Genomic DNA, 19328 nt, shown 5'->3' on the forward strand with positions numbered 1-19328 from the left:
TGGCTAATATTGCTTTGATTCGATCACAATTCCTTCAGTAGAGTGAAACGTCGATAGTGATAACTAAAGGGGAAACCTGTAGAAAGTTGAGTGAAGTCCAATCTTGTGCTCCTCTGCTTCTTCTGCGGCAGTCAGAGGGGAGCTGCATGCCCTGCATGTGTGCAGCTTAGAGGGAACATTGCCCCCATGTAATAAACAGCAGACCCAAAACTAGAACACATTTCTATTCATATTCTGATCCAACTCACACAAGGATGGTTGATAAACCTACGGTTTTGCTGTGACAGAAGGGTTGCTGATGTGAATATTTTTAGAGTAATATTAGTAACGTCAGACTAAAAATAAAAACCCAAATCATTAACTTCAGGACATTTACAGTATTGATGCTGGTCTAACAATGCCTTGCACTTCTCGCTCACTGTCAATATGCAGTCGCCTTTCCCTATTTAATTATTAAAGTCATATTTGTCAAGCTGTGCTGCTCACAACATGATAACACAGTGCTGTTTATGACTTTAACACAAATGGGGGCCAAAATCAAAATCTCTCACATAAGATAGGGGTTAGCTGCTGAAACTGATTGGATCAATTCTAGTAACATCTTTTTAATACACTGTTGTCTCACTTTGAACCAGTCTCTGCATGCAACCACTACTGAATTTAATTAAAGAGCCCATTGTTGTAAAACTGACAGATATTTTCAGGTCTACCGGTGAGAGAATGCCATTGGCTGCTGTTGTTTTTTTGGCTCTAACAGGTAGCTATGACAGTGAATAAGAATACAACCATCAGATATCTAGAGGTGTTGATTACTCTAGTGTGTGCTTTTGTTGACTCTACATGTTACTGTATTTTCAATATCGACCATTAAAAGGGGGGTTGTATGAGGGTGTGCCTGTGCAATGTACTGTATGACATTCTGCTACATAACAAAGTCACTTGTGCCCGATGGGAGGAATCCCCACATATGAATTACCCATGGTGTGTGACTGTGAAGTCAGGCATGAAAACATGTTGCAGCATCCATCAATCCAAAGCATTAATACATCCAGTATTTGGATCAGATATCAGCGCTAGCTAGTGTCACAAAGTAAAGGCATTGAAAACATCATAGCAATATGCCAGAAATAGCCTATAACAGTAATCCTAAATCTGGTTGGATGAGACAGTGGCAGACAGCATTTCCTCAAACACACACACGCATACACACAAGCATACACACACAGACACACAGATGTAGAAATGTGTGTCAGAGTTGTTACCTCTCCCCATGCAATCATTCCATTCTCCCAACATTCAGCCAGCTCCCTACGAACAAAATGAAATTAAAATTGCCAGCAGCCCACAGATGAAATTCATGCCCAGCTCCACTTACCACTTAAGGACAAAGACATGTGTTTCTCTGCTGTTTATGATCCCTCTCTCCTACTGAGCATTCAAAAACATTCATGGTGGTTTTTACAGTAAATGAAGGAATCATGAGACACAACATGAGGAAATGTTGATTTGACAATGGCTGTAGGATTAACATTTGTTTGGAACAATGAGTGATCAATTAATTTGGAAGTCCGTGGATCATAATGTATTCTCAAACACCTTCCATGTCTTTCTAGCTTCTGTGTCCTACCATTGTTATAATGGAAAGTGTAACATTTCCAAAGGGTCGTCAGCGTAGCCAGTAGGGAGAACAGCGTGAAACACGATTTATGATATAGCCTACCATTCAGAAGGAAATCACATTGCAATTGATGACATCCATGAAACACTGAACTGAATTAAAAGTTAATGATCGACATCATCATTCCATTTTCCCAAACAGCCATTTGTAGGGCCATGGATGCTGATTCAGCGCTCTATCCATTTAGTAGTCTCCACACACTATGCAATATCACTATGAAGACCAATGATGTGGCTAAATAATCTGATCACGTTATGACTAACCAATGATTCTTGACTTTAAAAAATTGCTATGTTAAGTGTGTTGATGATGCAGGCTTCATGTTTTGTTAAAACCTAAAAGCAACCAACCATGTCACCCAAACAGCCCTCTAAAAATGACCTCATTTCCGAAGTCTCCTCTCTCTCGCTCACTACCCAAATAGAATTGAGATGTAATTTACTCAGACACCTGCAGGCTAACCAAACTTTGAGAATCAGTTCAGCTTCATCTGGCAGAAGCTGAGCTGACCTCAGCCATTAAGTAGAGAATTAACAACCCACCAGTGAGGGCAGGAGGTGATGTGACGGCAGGAGGTGATGTGAGGGCAGGAGGTTGAAACCCACACACAGTGTGTTCACAGCTAACTCTCTTTTTTTTATCACAGCTTATGACTTTTGCCTGCACCTTAAACACAGGTTTGTTTAGTTTGCAGGTCAAAAGAAAACTCAAAAGCTTTAGGTAGGTCACTGCTTGTGTATAAAGGAAAAGTTTGAGAGACAGTTGTTTAGTGGACACTTTAATGGGCCAAAGGTTGGAAGGAGTCAGGGAGGTCCCACTGGCCACAGGTCTGAGTGCAGCTCTCCATCAGACGTGTCACCCACAAAGAGCTCCTCCACACTGACACTTAGACCGTGCAGAGTGTTCCCGCAGTCTCAACAGAGCAAAACATCACTTAAAATGAGTCTCTCGTACATCAACATCCCATAAGGGGCTTTCAAGGAACTTCTCCACTCAACCAAGGTAGCCTGTATATCCTTTATGTCCAAGGTTAAAACAGCACAGTGGACACACAGATATATTTTTGTTGGTACACAATGGAATACAATTCCCCATTAGGCAGAAAGGAAGAAAGAGAGTGGTTCACACAGCATACTCTTTGAATAGCTTTAGTGCTGAGCGATTAGTGCTTTTTGAGGTCGGTTAGGTTTCGGTTCGATTATATAAAAAAATGTATCACGGTTTTCAATTTCAGTTTCGATATTTTTTTTAGACATTAAATGCACTATGCATTACGTGGGTTGAATGATCTAACAACACATAATAAAACAATTAATACAAGTCCTATGCTGGTAGTGACTGCCCATTACTGCTTATCACTTATTAACCATCATTTATTCACATTACTTTAATAAAATATTTGTTTTATATGCTGACTTTTACATTTCATCTCTATACTGTCTGACAAAATCACTATTTTAGTAGTTCTTCAAAATAAATAAGGCATACTTTTATGACTGCTGTCAACGAGGTCTCAGTGTGTGCTCCACACAGACCGGACAAGCTGGTGAGCAATGGATTATGGACCTTGTAGTTAATTACCACGTTTTCTGCACTAAACTATGTAGAACCAGGATGGGCAACTGGCCCCCCAAATTGTTTTTATTTATTACATTTTAATTTTTTAGGAACTCAGTCGGGGTCTCAACTTACTATTGCGAGATAGAATAGTAGAATAGTAGAATACACAAGGTGCAATTTCGAAATGTGGTTGTGCATCATCAGTTTTTCTCTTGTTATGTTAGTCACTGAGAGTCAGTCAATTAGTCCATGTCAGCAAAATATTTAGAAAGCTAAGTTAGTTTTGTGGATAGCTATCTAAACTTGGCCAAATTACCTGATGGGGTGCCCCCATTGATTTTTGTTCCCTGCAAGCAACTGCTGCCCATCATGACAAGTTCAGATTTTTTGTGGCCCCCACCCCCATAAAAGTTTCCCATCTCTGATGTAGAATATTGGCCTGTTGGAATCTACCACTCACTACTACATCACACAGTTCAGGCTTGATATGATTTTTCTACAGAAACGGAGCATTGAGCTCACAGAAATACTCAAACTAAATGGAATTCAAATAATTGAATTGACGTCGATCAGCTAGTTGTTCAAAAAACAAAAAATAACCGTAATGTCATTTAATCGCTAAATAGCTTTGAAAAGGCCTATCTTTAGAGAACGACAGCTTATGCCTGCAACAAGATAAACATATATTGCACTGTTTATACGATTTCCATTCTGGTGATATAATGCAGAATACTGTATATCAGGGTACCTGGTCTCTCATAGTAGGGTGCAAACCAGTGCACTACTGCTCCCCATTCCTTAGCTCTGGCCCTAAACAGTCATGCAATACTTTTGCCTAACGTAGTGCTCAGTGTATTGTCAGCTGGACCTGGACCTGGGCTGTAATGGCTGAGGGGGACATTATTTCCTGCTAATATCCTAGTATCAAAGTGGGCCTCTGGCGAGTCATCTAGTATTAAGAAGGCTGCGAGGGTGAAATAAAGAGAAGTGTCCCAACGCAACCTTGCGGCAGCACCAGCCCATCCCCAGCCTCATCCTTGTCCTCTCGGCTATCAGAGTTGTCAGGATGCAGAACTAGGTCTCTACTCCTTCTTGCCTCCCCAGACACAGCACATTTACACATGCATGCAAGCTTGTCCTCCCATTGTCATGTAAGCGAATTGTAAGCGAATTAAATCGGGGAAAAAAATATTGAATGTTGCAGTGATTAGTATACTGGTGAGAGTGAGACAGAGTATGAACAATTGTGTTCACAGACTGGAGATATGTGTGTGTGTGTGTGTGTGGGCAATAGCCTATACTTGCTCTGTTTCTTCAAAGGCACAAACTAAAGATGTGTGGGGGCATACAGATATCTCATTGTAATACTGAAAATGTGCAAATGCGGTTGCGAGGTAATGAGGCTTATGCATGCATTGAGTGTTTTATCAACAGCTATATGAGCTGCCTTCGTGAGTCGCAATTACTTCCTGTCACTCCAGTGTCTGTAATCAAGCAGAGTGTCAGTCAGATCACCTCTCCCATTATCTGTGCTGATGAAGCCTTTCCCTGGGCCTAATACAGGAAGACATTCATATTCCACACCCTACCCCACTAAGGTGTGCTTGTCTTTACTTTGCATACTCAATGCCATGTAGAAAGGAAGCTTCTTACTGCCACTTAGATGTGAATTTACTCATGGACTGATTCTAATTGTGCTATGATTTTAGCGTTCAGAGTAGCACAGGGCAAGTCTGTCATGTTCGAAGCACCTGACACTCGATAGCTATTAGGCTTGCTAATCATCCTGTAATCTACAGGAACACCCTTGTGAAAATGTTTTAAAACAATCAGTAAATCAAGTCATTGCAAGCCACTGTGTAATATCAAAAGTGTCATCACCATATTTCACATTCACAACCTACACTGACAGCGACCTATTTCAATTGACTTATAAAACACTAGGACCACCACCACTGTAGAAAAAGTTACTCTACCTATTCACCGGAACTGGGATTAGCCAGTTTTGGGAATTAAAGGTGTTCAAGTTACATTTCCATGCCAGAAAAGGTAGGCCAACTCTCAGAAGCATTCATCAGTGTACCTGGCCAAACAGACCCAAAGCATATGTGCACTGCCATCTGGTATGCCTCCCATGGCTCCTGCTGCCATACGTTTACAGGCCTGATGCTTAGAGCAAACGCTACATCTTATAGAACTAAAACAACATAGCCATCAGTGACATATTAGTCATTTCGGGAAGGGTCAAGAGGTACTCATGATGTCAGAATGTCCAGCTGCTTTATAAATGAATCAATTTCACAGGACTACTGCATAAGGTTAGGCAACAGGAACATTCAACAAATTCCTAAAGCGCTTTGGCCCTGGACATTGATTTAATCTGCCCACTCATTCCACCCCCTGATTAAGATTCATATCATGGCTAAAGAGTTATGACTGAGTTATAGCCAGCATTGATCCAGGTCAGAGGAAAGCTCTGCTCTGTCTTTGGGACACACCCAAGGTAGTTATCTACTGTGCTTTAAGGGTAGATTACATGTTCGATTACATTTGGTTACATTTAAGAGGTTAAGGGGGGCCTGAGAAGATTATACTGTAAATGTTTGTGCAAATGCCAAGTCAGAACAAACATAGTTACTGTGGCACTATATTTATGAGTCACAGAGACAGTAAAGGTGTTATTATGGTAAAAACAGAACGAAGGAGAGAGGAGTTTTACCCATCCCTCCCGTCAATGTCAGTGTACCTTTTCCTCCTTATTTTAATATTCACACTTTACAACTTAAAATGTGTCCACACGAATACTATTGAGAGATCACACTATTTTAAATAAAGTGATTGAGGTTACGAAGGAACTTGATCGTGCCTTTTTAAGTGGTAGCTCAATTCGATAGGCAAGGAGAGTTAAAAATATCAACATTGATCTGAAAATTGCCATCTGTGTTTTCCTCACTACCGGAGGTATCATCCTTTTAAAAATATCCCAACATGTGTTATTTGGAATAGCAGATTCTAGCTAGGACTTACATCAATCAATATGGAATGACACTGTATTCCCCTAGCATACTACACCATGCCAGGACTCCAAATTAGAGGGATGCCCCATGTTTTTAAATAATGTTATATGCTGATAAATGTCCTTGAATGAATTTGCAAATGTTCAAATAAGCAGCACAGTAGGCCTACAGATGATTGTGTCACATTTTACCTTCAACATAATGACATGGTGGTCTGGTCTGCGTCCTCAGGAGAGTCAAATGTAAAGGAGATGTTGGACTGTCAAATGTTAATATCTAAATGTCATTGTCATTGCATTTCAAATTGGGCCAAAAACTCGCAACTCGTAGGGTTGTGGCAAGAATAATTGATTTGTGAGCAAATTCATTCTTATTACAATAAGATGTTTCATTGCAAGAAAAAAATAATATTCTAAGGGAATTTACACAAACAAGAAAAAAATAAGAAAGAAATAGTATTAGGCTACTCCCTCTGCTACTGAAAGGAAATGCTGTTTCAAAAACTGCCATATTCTCAGGAGAGAAGTTGAAAAAGCCTTGTGGGTAAACGGGCTCTCTAGCCAATATAATGCATTTTCAGGATCTGTTGATCCTGCCATACACAGAAAATAGCCATTCAATGACATTTGAAATCTGGAACATTCCATTTTCGAAGGCCTTCATGCTGCAGCTGAGGTGAGTTGTACATCATATCAGATCACTCTACTGTGCACTCCCTTAAAATTCAAGGCTAAAGGTTCAAAGTCTAAAAATTGCTTTCCAAAAGTATTGTGGAAGTCACTTCAAAGCAATTAAATGTCACAGCAGTTGGATTCAGAGCCAATACCGGCAATGTGACTGGGATAGCACCTCATTGGATGAAAATGTCTACGATGATACCTTTGGAACTGTACCAGAATAGGTACCTTCAACAATGATGATGCACAAGACAAGAGGGCATATATTGGAAATGCTAAACCTATAGACAATCCTGTAAAGAAAACCCAAAGACCATGTACAGTGTGGAATGAAAAGCAACGCTTAATCAGCATACATACGACCATGTCTGGCTTTGATATTTATTGGGGACTATGTAATAAAATGAGTGGAGGAGGAATGGGAAAATTGCTGAGGACATTTGATATACATGGGCAGTGGGCCTAGAAGCCCCAGAGAACGACGAGCTGCTAGCGAGTGACTCTCTTCTTCGTCAACCTGCTAACTGGAGCATGGCAAAGGACTTACAGGTAGCAGCTGGTGGCTGAGAGTAGATACTAGGAAGGCCCTAAGGCCTGTACTGATCATTACCTTTCACTCCTCATTTACAACTTCCTACCAAGGCACTGGGCTTCATTAGTGCCTGGTGGCTTGTTACACTTCTGGTATACCTCCACCCTCCACTCAGTGGCCAAGTGGCCTGAGAGGGGAGAGGACACACTTCTAGCGCTCAATACCTCCCCCATGGCCCCTTACGCAACATGCAAACTCGTTGGCCCCTTCCCAAGAGCAGTGAAAAGACAAAGCACTCCTACAGGTGCACATGTCTAGTCTGATGTTGTCAACAGGACTGACGTGGCAGACATGGGGCTAAAGATAGATCCAACGACAGCGACGAGGTATTCAAGGGAGCTTTGTTTTCTGATGGCTCACTGTTGTGACAGGCTGAGGGGAAATAGGGAGCTATAAAGTATGACTGAACCTTGTTGCAACAGACACGGGCCAGGTCTTTTTTATCAATACAAGAAGATCCACTGATCTCCAAGGAGGGTATGTAAATGATCAGTGCTTCCAGAGTTGCTTGAAAAGTTAGGAGTTGACTAAAAGTTACACACATTCAATGTGTGTAACAGTGAATAATGGCGCCGGAGGAGATGACTGCCGTTTTACGATCCCCTAATCAATTGTGCTATTTTGTGTTTTTCAGTGTTATGTTGTAACTTATTTTGTACATAATGTTTCTGCCGCCGTGTCTTATGACCGAAAAAAGCTTCTAGATATCAGGACAGCGATTACTCACCCAGTACTGGAGGAATAATTTTTCTTTAACGAGTTGGACGGGAAGGATTTACTTCAAACGCCTGACAAGGCCCTCATCCCCGTCATTCTCAGGAGAAAGAGACGCAGATATCAAGGACGAAGGTCTGGGTGCCTTGCAAGGATCCGACAGCGAGTGGGTAATCTCCCTTTACCATCTGTCCTATTAGCCAATGTACAATCAACATGTATCTTACCAGCGGCAGATTAAAAACTGTAATATCTTATGTTTCACCGAGTCGTGGCTGAACGACGACATGAATAACATACAGCTGGTGGGTTTTACGCTTTTTTTTGGCAGGATAGAACAGCTGGTGCACGAAATCCAAGGAAGTCTCAAGGTTTTGCTCGCCTGAGTGAGAGTATCTCATTTATATTTAATTTCATCATTTAAATTCTTTGTATCTGTCTATTTACCACCACAAATCGATGCTGGCTCTAAGACCACACTCAATGAGCAGAGGTGGCACTCCTAGTGGCTGGGGACATTAATGCAGGGAAACTTAAATCAGTTTTACCTCATTTCTACCAGCATGTTAAATGTACAAACAAAGGGGAAACAAACTCAAGACCACCTTCCTTTATTCCACACACAGAGATGTGTACAAAGCTCTCCCTTGCCCCCCATTTGGCAAATCTGACCATAATTCTATCCTCCTTATTCCTGCTTACAAGCAATAACTAAGCAGGAAGCACCATTGACTCGGTCAATAAAAAAGTGATCAGATGAAGCACATGCTGAACAGCCAGCAGCATACCACCCTGCATACCACTGGCTTGCTTCTGAAGCTAAGCAGGGTTGGTCCTGGTCAGTCCCAGGATGGGAGACCAGATGCTGCTGGAAGTGGTGTTGGAGGGCCAGTAGGAGACACTCTTTCCTCTGGTCTAAAAAATATCCCAATGCCCCAGGGCAGGGATTGGGGACACTGCCCTGTGTAGGGTGCAGTCTTTCGGATGGGATGTTAAACGGGTGTTCTGACTCTCTGAGGTCATTAAAGATCCCGTGGCACTTATCCCGTGGCACTACTTAAAAGTAGGGGTGTTAACCCCAGGGTCCTGGCTAAAATTCCCAATCTGGCCCTCAAACCATTCACGGTTACCTAATAAGCCCTAGTTTACAATTGACGTATTCATCCCCCTCCTTTCCCCTGTAACTATTCCCCAGGTCGTTGCTGTAAATGAGAACGTGTTCTCAGTCAATTTACCTGGTAAAATAACAGATAAATAAAAATAAAAAACAGGACTGTTTTGCTAGCACAGCCTGGAATATGTTCCAGGATTCTTCTGATGGCATTGAGGAGAACACCACATCAGTCACTGGCTTCATCAATATTTGCATCAATGACGTCGTCCCCACAGTGACCGTACATACATACCCAGACCCAAAACCATAAATTACAGGCAACATCTGCACTGAGCTAAATGGTAGAGTTGCCGCTTTCAAGGAGCGGGACTCTAACCCGGAAGCTTATAAGAAATCCCGTTATGCCCTCCGACGAACAATCAAACAGGCAAAGCATCAATACAGGACTAAGATTGAATCATATTACACCGGCTCCGACACTCGTCGGATGTGGCAGGGCTTGAAAACTATTACAGACTACAAAGGGAAGCACAGCCACGAGCTGCCCAGTGACACAAGCCTACCAGATGAGCTAAATTACTTCTATGCTCGATTCGAGGCAAGTAACACTGAAACATGCATGAAAGCATCAGCTGTTCCAGACGACTGTGTGATCACGCTCTCTGTAGCCGATGTGAGTAAGACCTTTAAACAGGTCACCATTCACAAGGCCGCAGGGCCAGACGGATTACCGGGACGTGGTACTCTGAGCATGTGCTGACCAACTGGCAAGTGTCTTCACTGACATTTTCAACCTGTCAACCTATTACAGACTGAGTCTGTAATACCAACATGTTTCAAGCAGACCACCATAGCCCTGTGCCCAAGAACACTAAGGTAATCCGCCTACATGACTACTGACCTGTAGCACTCACATCTGTAGCCATGAAGTGCTTTGAAAGGCTGGTCATGGCTCACATCAACACCATTATCCCAGAAGCCCTAGACCAACTCCAATTTGCATACCGCCCCAACAGATCCACAGATGATGCAATCTCTATTGCACTCAACACTGCCCTTTCCCACCTGGAAATAAGGAACACCTATGTGAGAATGCTATTCATTGACTACAGCCCAGCATTCAACACCATAGTGCCCTCAAAGCTCATCCCTAAGCTAAGGACCTTGGGACTAAACACCTCCCTCTGCAACTGGATCCTGGACTTCCTGATGGGCCTCCCCATCTGCCATGATGATCCTCAAGGGTGCGTGCTCAATCCCCTCCTGTACTCCCTGTTCACTCAAGACATCATCATCAAGTTTGCCGATGACGCAACAGTGAAAGGCCTGATCACCGACAATGATGAGACAGCCTACAGGGAGGAGGTCAGAGATCTGGCCGTGTGGTGCCAGGACAACAACCTCTCCCTCATCATGATCAAGACAAAGGAGGTGATTGTGGACTACAGGAAAAGGAGGATCGAGCACGCCCCCATTCTCATCGACGGGGCTGTAGTGGAGCAGGTTGAGAGCTTCAAGTTCCTTGGTGTCCACATCACCAACAAATTATCATGGTCCTAACACCCTAAGACAGTAGTGAAGAGAGCACAACAAAACCCATTCCCCCTCAGGAGACTGAAAAGATTTGGCATGAGTCCTCAGATTCTCAAAAGGTTTTATAGCTGCACCATCTAGAGCTGGTTGCATCACTGCCTGGTATGGCAACTTCTCTGCCTCCGACCGCAAGGCACTACAGAGGGTAGTGTGTACATCCCAGTACATCACTGGGACCGAGGTTCCTGCCATCCATAACCTCTATACCAGAAGGTGTCAGAGGAAGGCCATATAAATTGTCAAAGACAATGGACCTAGACTCGGAGTGCCAAGTCTAGGTCCAAAAGGTTTCTTAACAGCTTCTACCCCCAAGCCATACGACTCCTGAACAGCTAATCAAAGGGCTACCCAGACCCCTCTTCTACTCTGCTACTCTCTGTTTATTATCTATGCATAGTCACTCTACCTACATGTACATATTAATTACTTCGATTAACCGGTGCCCCCGCACATTGACTCTGTACCGGTACCCCCTGTATATAACCTCGCTATTGTTATTTTACTGCTGCTGTTTAATTATTTGTTACTTAAATATTCTATTTATGTACTTTTTACTTAACACTTCTTTTTCTTAAAACTGCATTGTTGGTTAAGGGCTTGTTAGTAAGCATTTCACTGTTGTATTTGGCGCATGTGATAAATGACATTTTTACTTTATTTTATTTGGTGTGGGCAAATTCATGACTTTCAATTTCCTAAAATATTGGTCTTTCACATAGGCTTCATATCACTACAATCAAATCATCTTCTACAAAACATCCCTAACTCAAACAAGATATTAATGCCAGGTTATATTAACATCACCAATCAATTAAATAACATATCCAGTGAGATTTTAATTGGATATCTCTGACAGATTAAAGACCTAGAATCCATTCTGACAGTGAAAGTATATTCTTTCACACAACACAGAGTAATGATGACTTGCGTTTTAAAACATTTATTGTTTACAGTCTCATGAGAAATATTGGTATTTCTTGTAAATATGAATGCTCCATATACTTAATTCAACAGTGATGAGATTGTCAGACATGTATTATTTATTAATAATTTATCATTATTAGTGCCAAGGAGGATGCCCTGCCTATGTGACAATGTGTGCCATCTTCTCTGAGATTACACGAGAGAGCTGACAAGCCTCATTTAAATAATAATGAAAATAATTAAATAAACCGTCACACAATTCTACACTATCTGTCAAGACATTCAAGTTCAAACAGGGACAAGGGACAATAAAAAAATAAAAAATAAAATAAAGTCATGGAGAGACTTTTACCTTGACAAGTTTTTAACTATTATCCATCGCCAATGAAAATCAAGGCAATTATAGTCTTTATTGCTTTAAGAGACTCATTTAAAATCAAGAAGTGTACAGAGAGGCTTAAACATAAAGAAAAAAAGATGTGCGTGCATATGAAAAATGGCAACACTCAAAACTAGAGCCCACTTAGTGCTAAAATCAATCACAAGGGTGTAATGGTATAGGAATTAGCATTTAATCTTCCAAGCTCTCGCCTCGAAATCCATCTCCCTTCTATGGCTTGAATTATAATGACACTATACTGTATCTAGAGAGATTGTAGAACTGAACACATTGTGATAAAAAGCACTTGTCAAGTCAAATATAATTCTGCTTACATGGAAACTATGCATTACATGTTTCCAGCAATTAGTTTGACGGCACGTGTAATGAAATGTGCAAATTGTATTGGTGGGACGATAATCAAAACAGTGGACCAAGTGTGAACGCACAGGGAGTTATATCAACAAGGAACAAAGAATGAACTAGGAACATTGGAATAGCCTAGATGAATTATCCACAGCAAGATAAATGCTCAATTGCACATTTATATCCAATATAAAATAACTAAACACAAAAGGGGACAAAAAAAAGTCTATCCTCTTGTCAACTTAATTTCTTGACAAAAGATATTGGCAGCACCAGCGTCTATACTCTGCAGGAGCTTGTTGATATGCTTTGAGCGACTGCACTGTTATTCTGTTGTTCTCCCTGAGAGGCTGAAATAGTAGCAGGCAAACCAGAGTCATTCCTCCTGCTCCGAGAGGGAGCTCCTGTTGAGAAACCCCATCATGCAGCCCATTTTAGTATTCATGAGCATGATTAATCGCATGGAGCTGGAAGAGGCATTTGAGAAATCCACTTTGGCATGGAAAAAAATAGATGAGTGTTTGGGTCCCTGGCATTCCTGATGATACCTCCTGTGTGTGTCACGGTAGGAAACATTCCGATTAAATCAACAGACTATAGCCCCCACCCCCACAACCGCCACCACTGCTATTATTTACATCAATTTCAATCACTGCCAATCCCAACAGTTCAATTAGGTGCAATTCCATCACCATCCTTTTCATCAGCTGGACATTGAAATACAGAGGCATACCACCACCACATGTGATCCTTGCCAGAATTCCCCTCACAGATCCCTCTCCTCATCTGTGTGTGTCAGTGGGGAGGTCATCATAATCTGACAATGCATCATAGTAATACGGACGTATGCCACAGAGGCCAACAGATTCACTTGGCCATTCTCTCTGCTCCCATTTTGCCCTTTTCAATCTATTCCACAACTTAAGTCAGGATGAGGACCTGTGTACATTACACGGCTCAGCAGAGATAATTTGACTGCTTGTGTACGCAGCCATGGACCACATCAAATATCAGCACCGTTATTTCGGTCTCATTCCACTGCTGGGAACAGGGAGGCTGAGCTGGACATGAAATGATAGGGTCGAGCTGGGACAGCTTGAGAAGCTCCACAGACACAGCTCGGGGGTGTGTGTGTGTCTGCGTTCCTAATAACACACATCTACCAGGAAGGGTCCAGCAGTCTGTTTGACTCATCTTCCAAGTCACCCCGTCGTCGCGTCTCGTCTTGCGTATTGGTTAATTCATTGGGTCAGTAAATAGAACCTGAGATAGATCTTTCACAAGCTTGCATGCAGGGCTAGTCTTTCACCAGGGCATTGGTGGGATTGGATGAGGGAGGCCGGTATGTAAGGAACTCACTGACAGTTTATTTAAATACAGGGGCAAGAACTTGTAGAGGAGATGGAGGAGCACCGGACAATTTTTGCTGCGCTGACAGTCCACTGATTTAGGGCGTAAGGCAGCGGTGTCAAACTCATTTTGCCCCGGGGCCGCATTTGGTTATATTTCCTCTGTGTCAAATTTTGCAACAAATAGTCCTCTATCTATTATTTTAAAAATGTTCTATGCTTCTTGACTGTCTAGCTTTCATTTCGGTGATTATTAGCGAGCTGGACACAGTCAAGAAACTGTATTCATGTCGTTCCATTATAATTTCTACCAAGGTTCGTATATTGAGTTTGTCTGGCCCGTGGGCTGTATGTTTGTCACCCCTGTTGTAAAGCAATGCACTACGCAGCCAGTACACTTTTTCAGTCACTCTTGTACTTGCTGACAACTTGGACCAGGGACTCTTCAGAATGTACAGGCCAGGTCCCGGAGTATTACTGTACCAACTGGGCCTGCAGGCACTGACTCATAGCAGCACTTCTATCAATAACGCTGACACCACTGCTGACATTCCACCTGACCTGGCTGATGCTGACCACACACGCTGCTCCAGCTCAGCCATTCAATATAAACTACTGGTCTGAAACGATAGGAGTGGGTGTAGCATGCACATAACTGTAGGATGGACTCTCTTGAAAGTAGATTTGAGAAAGCTTCAATAAGCCTAAATTATGATTGACAACTTTCTTATGTTGGCATATGCGACAGCAGTTGGTTCCTCTGATACTGTTTTAATGCAGCATTATATGAAGGCATTCCATTCCAATGAAGTTATATTTAAACCCCTAATGAATTCTAACTAAGTGTGCGATACATAGAAAAAGTTTGAGATGGTGCCTACCGAGTAAAATAAAATAAAAAAATCACACATTTGTATATCAGAGACCACTGAAAAAGAGTAGAACCATGGACAATATGAAGCCAAAGGGATTTCATAAGGATATGAGAGGAATTCCAGTGCCTTACATCTAATTTGATGATGTCCAACATCTTCAGTCTCTAAGGCATCAGACATCAAAGTCATGCTGGCACACCCATCTCTTTTTGACCACAATTAGAGGTTGATGGCCCTCCTCTTGGGGAAATGGCCAAAAGCAACAGACCTCAACTCAACCGATTATTCAGTGACAATCCTTGACTAGGATTTAATCATAACACATTGTGATTCAAGGCAAACAAAAAGCAAGCAATGCATAGAGTTACCTGCCCTATATCACGGTTAGAATTCATGTTAAATATTTTAAGGATTGGCTTCGCACCAATGAAAATGTCAACCTCGACAGATTATGTAGCAGATAGACTTGTTTTTTCCCCACCTCAATATTTTAACATGCATTACTCAGATCAGCATTTTCCATCGACTGGCATGCTGGTTGTATACTATTGAAACTTGACAAGAATCTTAGATGAGGCACCATTTCTGAGTTTATTGCACACACGGTGGTCGTGACACAGGAATGTTAACATCGCTAGTAGGAATAAACAACGGATATGCACACAATTGTGTCAGCTAAACACACACGAATTGCTTCAGCCATCCGCTGCTGAGGTGTTGACATTGCATAAATCACATAGGCAGTCATTGCCATTCCTGAAGACAAATGGGGTCAACGCCCATGTGGGATGTGATCAAAGCAGTGCCATACAGCTGCATCACTCCGAGATGAGAGACACTGAGGTTTTCATCCATTGGAGATTAGATGTCAACGACAGGAGCGTGCCTACATCTGAGGGATTTAATCAGTTAGTTATTCAAGCCTGTCTATGAACAGGTGTGCTTGTTATCAAATATGCAGCCTTTTTTTTTTTTTACCTGTGCCAGATTTCTGTCTGTAACTACAGAATTATAGGATCTAAGCCATTATGACATTAATGGTCTGGGCAGACCAAGTGCATATTCACAAGGGGAGGGAACGAGGAAACAACTAACATCATGAAAATAACATGTTGATCCACTTCATGCATCAACCTAACAATACCTGCACAAAATCATTGAAACATTCCTCTTGACAACTCTCTTGCGCAAATGCACCCTTGTGAATGCTTGATCAGAACAGTGAAGCAATAATGTTGTTTCTGACTGAGCCAGCCAGCCACAGCTTGACTTGGGTGGGTCAGAGAAATCCAAGCCTCCATGGCCTGAAGTAGGGAAAGTCCATATAAATATTTCTGAAGACCAGCTGGTTATCATAATATTTACATGCATCTTACGAAAACTATAATAATAGCATCATGCCAGCATTAACCTATGGTTGACACGTATGTGAAGTGGAATGGATATTGGATGGAAATTGAATTGCACCGACTTGCGGGATCGTTACATGGCAGTGTCATTGTCATGTTATCAACAGGACAGAAATCAGTCCAGTGCATGCCTGATGATGCATTATTTCGACACAGAGGCGCATAGCAGACACAGAGACCTCTACTGGACACAACAGAAAATCTAACACCACCAGGATTATTCTGCTGCTGTCATTTACATATTATACAGCATGTTAGAGAAATAAAGAAATCACTTTATTAAGTCAAATATTAAAATAGCAATATGTCAAGGACTACTTATATTCTATTTTAGTGTAGTGGATATATTTAGGATGAACTTTTAACCAATGAACGAAAGCATAGAGAATGGGAATGTTATACACTTGGCTATTGTGATATATCTGCATAATTAGACGACTTTGAGTTTAAATAGCTAAAGAGTTTGATTTATGAGGGATCGTATTGTTGGATATTAAAAAATATTTACTGCCATCCTGTTGAAGTAACCTAGATAAGGACAGTGTTAAAACAGTGTGTGTTAAGTTTTACTAGGTTAATTATTATTATTTAGAACATAGAATAACTTTTTTATTATTATTAGGCTACATTTATATCATAATACATGTCCTTCATACATAAAAATCAACCCCAACTTTATGGATGACAGGTGAGTATAGCCTTCATCTGAATCTGCCTTCCACGCAGAACAACGACATAAAGGCTACTTTCACATATATATCTGTGCATTATCATAATGAACAGTTAAATCGCTCAATAAAATCATTGTGCTTCGTAGTGTAAAGGCACCTGTTTTCAAAATGTTATTTCACCTTTACTTGCTCAGTGTAAATTACTCCTATAGCAGTCAGTGTCGGTAGTTAAACTTTACAATTTTAATAATACAGTATATGAGTTTCGCTCATAAAGCAAATTCTTATCCAGATGATATGGTTAATTATGCAATAATATTACTCACTTTGCAACTATGGACTGTGTTGAATAGTTTACAGAGCCTAGCCCAAGTATTGATAGGCAGCACTCAAATCATTCTGTTCTTACCTGACATTTGTTGGAGAGGAACATTTTCAAAGCTGAAGCCTTTTGCAATTGAAGCTTCTTTAACCCCACTGCAGTTACGTGCTTTAAAATCGGATCCAGCTGCAACAGACAGCAATGAGAAAGTCCAAAGGACCGTCTGGTATCTCAGCATCGTGCACTTCTGTGATTAATCCTTCTTTTATCCTCTGCTGATTCCAGTTTAGAGAGGAACTCCACTGCAGTGCATACGCAGGTAGCCTCTAACAACTCAACGTTTGGTGGTTGACACTTTTCTACAACTGTGCATCAACACTTCCTTCTCAATCAACGTCTGTTTATTTTGCCACCAACGGTGGTTGAGAGTCCCGCGTTGCGGCAGAAAAGAGAATGTGTGTAGTGAGTCCAGGTAAAGCCACAAAGCCACATGGATCCAACAGAGAGCGGGCTCCTCAACGTGTTCACTCAACTTCACTAAGAAAGCGACGTCGGGGAGGCTACATTACCGTAGAAAGTCGAAAAGCTGAGGACTGGAGAGGAGACCGCTATGTGCTCAGATGCACAGAGCGGGTGCGAAAACACGAAGTGGAGTGTATTGTCAGAGACGGTTTTTAGTCAAACCTGACATTTATTATCAGAAAGAAAATCTCTGAAATAACTAACCTCTTTACAGCTGTGGTGTGACTGAGAGTCCAATGAGATTAAGTGTCCCTATGTGGTACTGGTATATTGGTCTGTGTTGTGTGGAGACCATTATTGACCCTTTCAGTGCTTTATTGGTTTTGGAGCAGTTTAGTCCAGGGTAGATCAACAGTGGATTATCATCATGGCTGCAATAACACAGTTATACAAGGCGAGGGTTGGTGGTGAATCACTTCCACCTCTGTTAAGCTTTGTTTACATCAGCAGTTTGAAGTGACTCACATTTATTTGCATATCTGATTTGAATCTGTTATTTTTCCTGCAGTCTGAACAGCCGAAAAGCACATGGAATCAGATATTTCAAGCAACATTTCAAACCACCTTTTTAGACTATCATTTGGCGTATTGTGTTGCTTGCTAGCTCCTCAGTTGACAGTTTTGACAAGAACATGGGGTAGCTAATTTGCTTGTTAATGGTTTACAAACAAATTAGTGAATGTGCTAGAGAGTTTAACAGCTACCTGGCTAGCTAGTTGACTGCTGTGGCTAGACAAAAAGTACTCGTTTTGAAAGTTGGATCACCTTGTCTTTTGAGGCTTTAAGAGTATTCTTACACTATAATGTTGAACATTCAAAGAAACTGGGAAAAGTCCATAGCAGGCATTGTTGTCCCCTTACCTTGCTACATAACCTCTTGAGTGATAGGAAGCATGAGCACCACCACCAATCAAATCAAATCAAATCAAACGTTATTGTCACATGCGCCGAATACAACCTTACCGTGAAATGCTTACTTACAAGTCTTTAACCAACAATGCAGTCAGCCTACACCATTGCTCACACACCCGCCATTACTATGACAACTAGCGTAGCCATGTCCGCAAATGACTGCTGTATGAACACACACAAACCCGATTTGGTCACATGCAGGTGTTGGAACGGGTTCAGGGAACATAACCGAAAACTGGAAAATACTCAGTGGGCATATGAAGTAATAAAGACATATTTTTCTGGTTGAAATCTGGTCGGGACGTCACATAACTAAATCACAACCAGATTAAGTTGTCTTTTTCAAAGATCTCTTATTTTTGCTGATCTGGTTTTTGGTTGAAATCTGATTAAACTACTGACCAGTTATCTAAATGCTACTCAATTAATAGACCCCAATCTATGTACATAAACATGTGCATAGTGTTTGTGGGCCATTACACCCATTGGGTATAAGACCATTACAATTATTACAATTTGAGTTATTTTATTTTCAGAAGGATTTGCATGATTCCGGGTGGCGCAGTGGTCTAGGGCAAACAAAGCTTAACAGAGGTGGAAGTGATTCACCACCAACCCTCGCCTTGTATAACTGTGTTATTGCAGCCATGATGA

General features: G+C 41.5%; 1 protein-coding gene across 2 annotated transcripts in view; it reads right to left on the minus strand.

Annotated features, from left to right (window-relative positions):
• The window catches only part of LOC110520166 (glypican-6), a 113722-nt gene extending 95599 nt beyond the window's left edge, over positions 1–18123 (minus strand). The window contains exon 1 of one of the 2 annotated variants that reach the window (XM_021597293.3): positions 17328–18123. In XM_021597293.3, coding sequence (XP_021452968.2) covers positions 17328–17478 — 151 coding nt within the window. In that variant the 5' untranslated portion in view covers positions 17479–18123. The remainder of the gene's footprint in view (positions 1–17327) is intronic. The other variant, XM_021597292.3, reaches the window with a different exon arrangement.
• Positions 18124–19328: the final 1205 nt, after the last annotated feature.

Source organism: Oncorhynchus mykiss, chromosome 3 (assembly GCF_057628025.1).
Source record: "Oncorhynchus mykiss isolate SJ-2025 chromosome 3, ASM5762802v1, whole genome shotgun sequence".
NCBI lineage: Eukaryota > Metazoa > Chordata > Actinopteri > Salmoniformes > Salmonidae > Oncorhynchus > Oncorhynchus mykiss.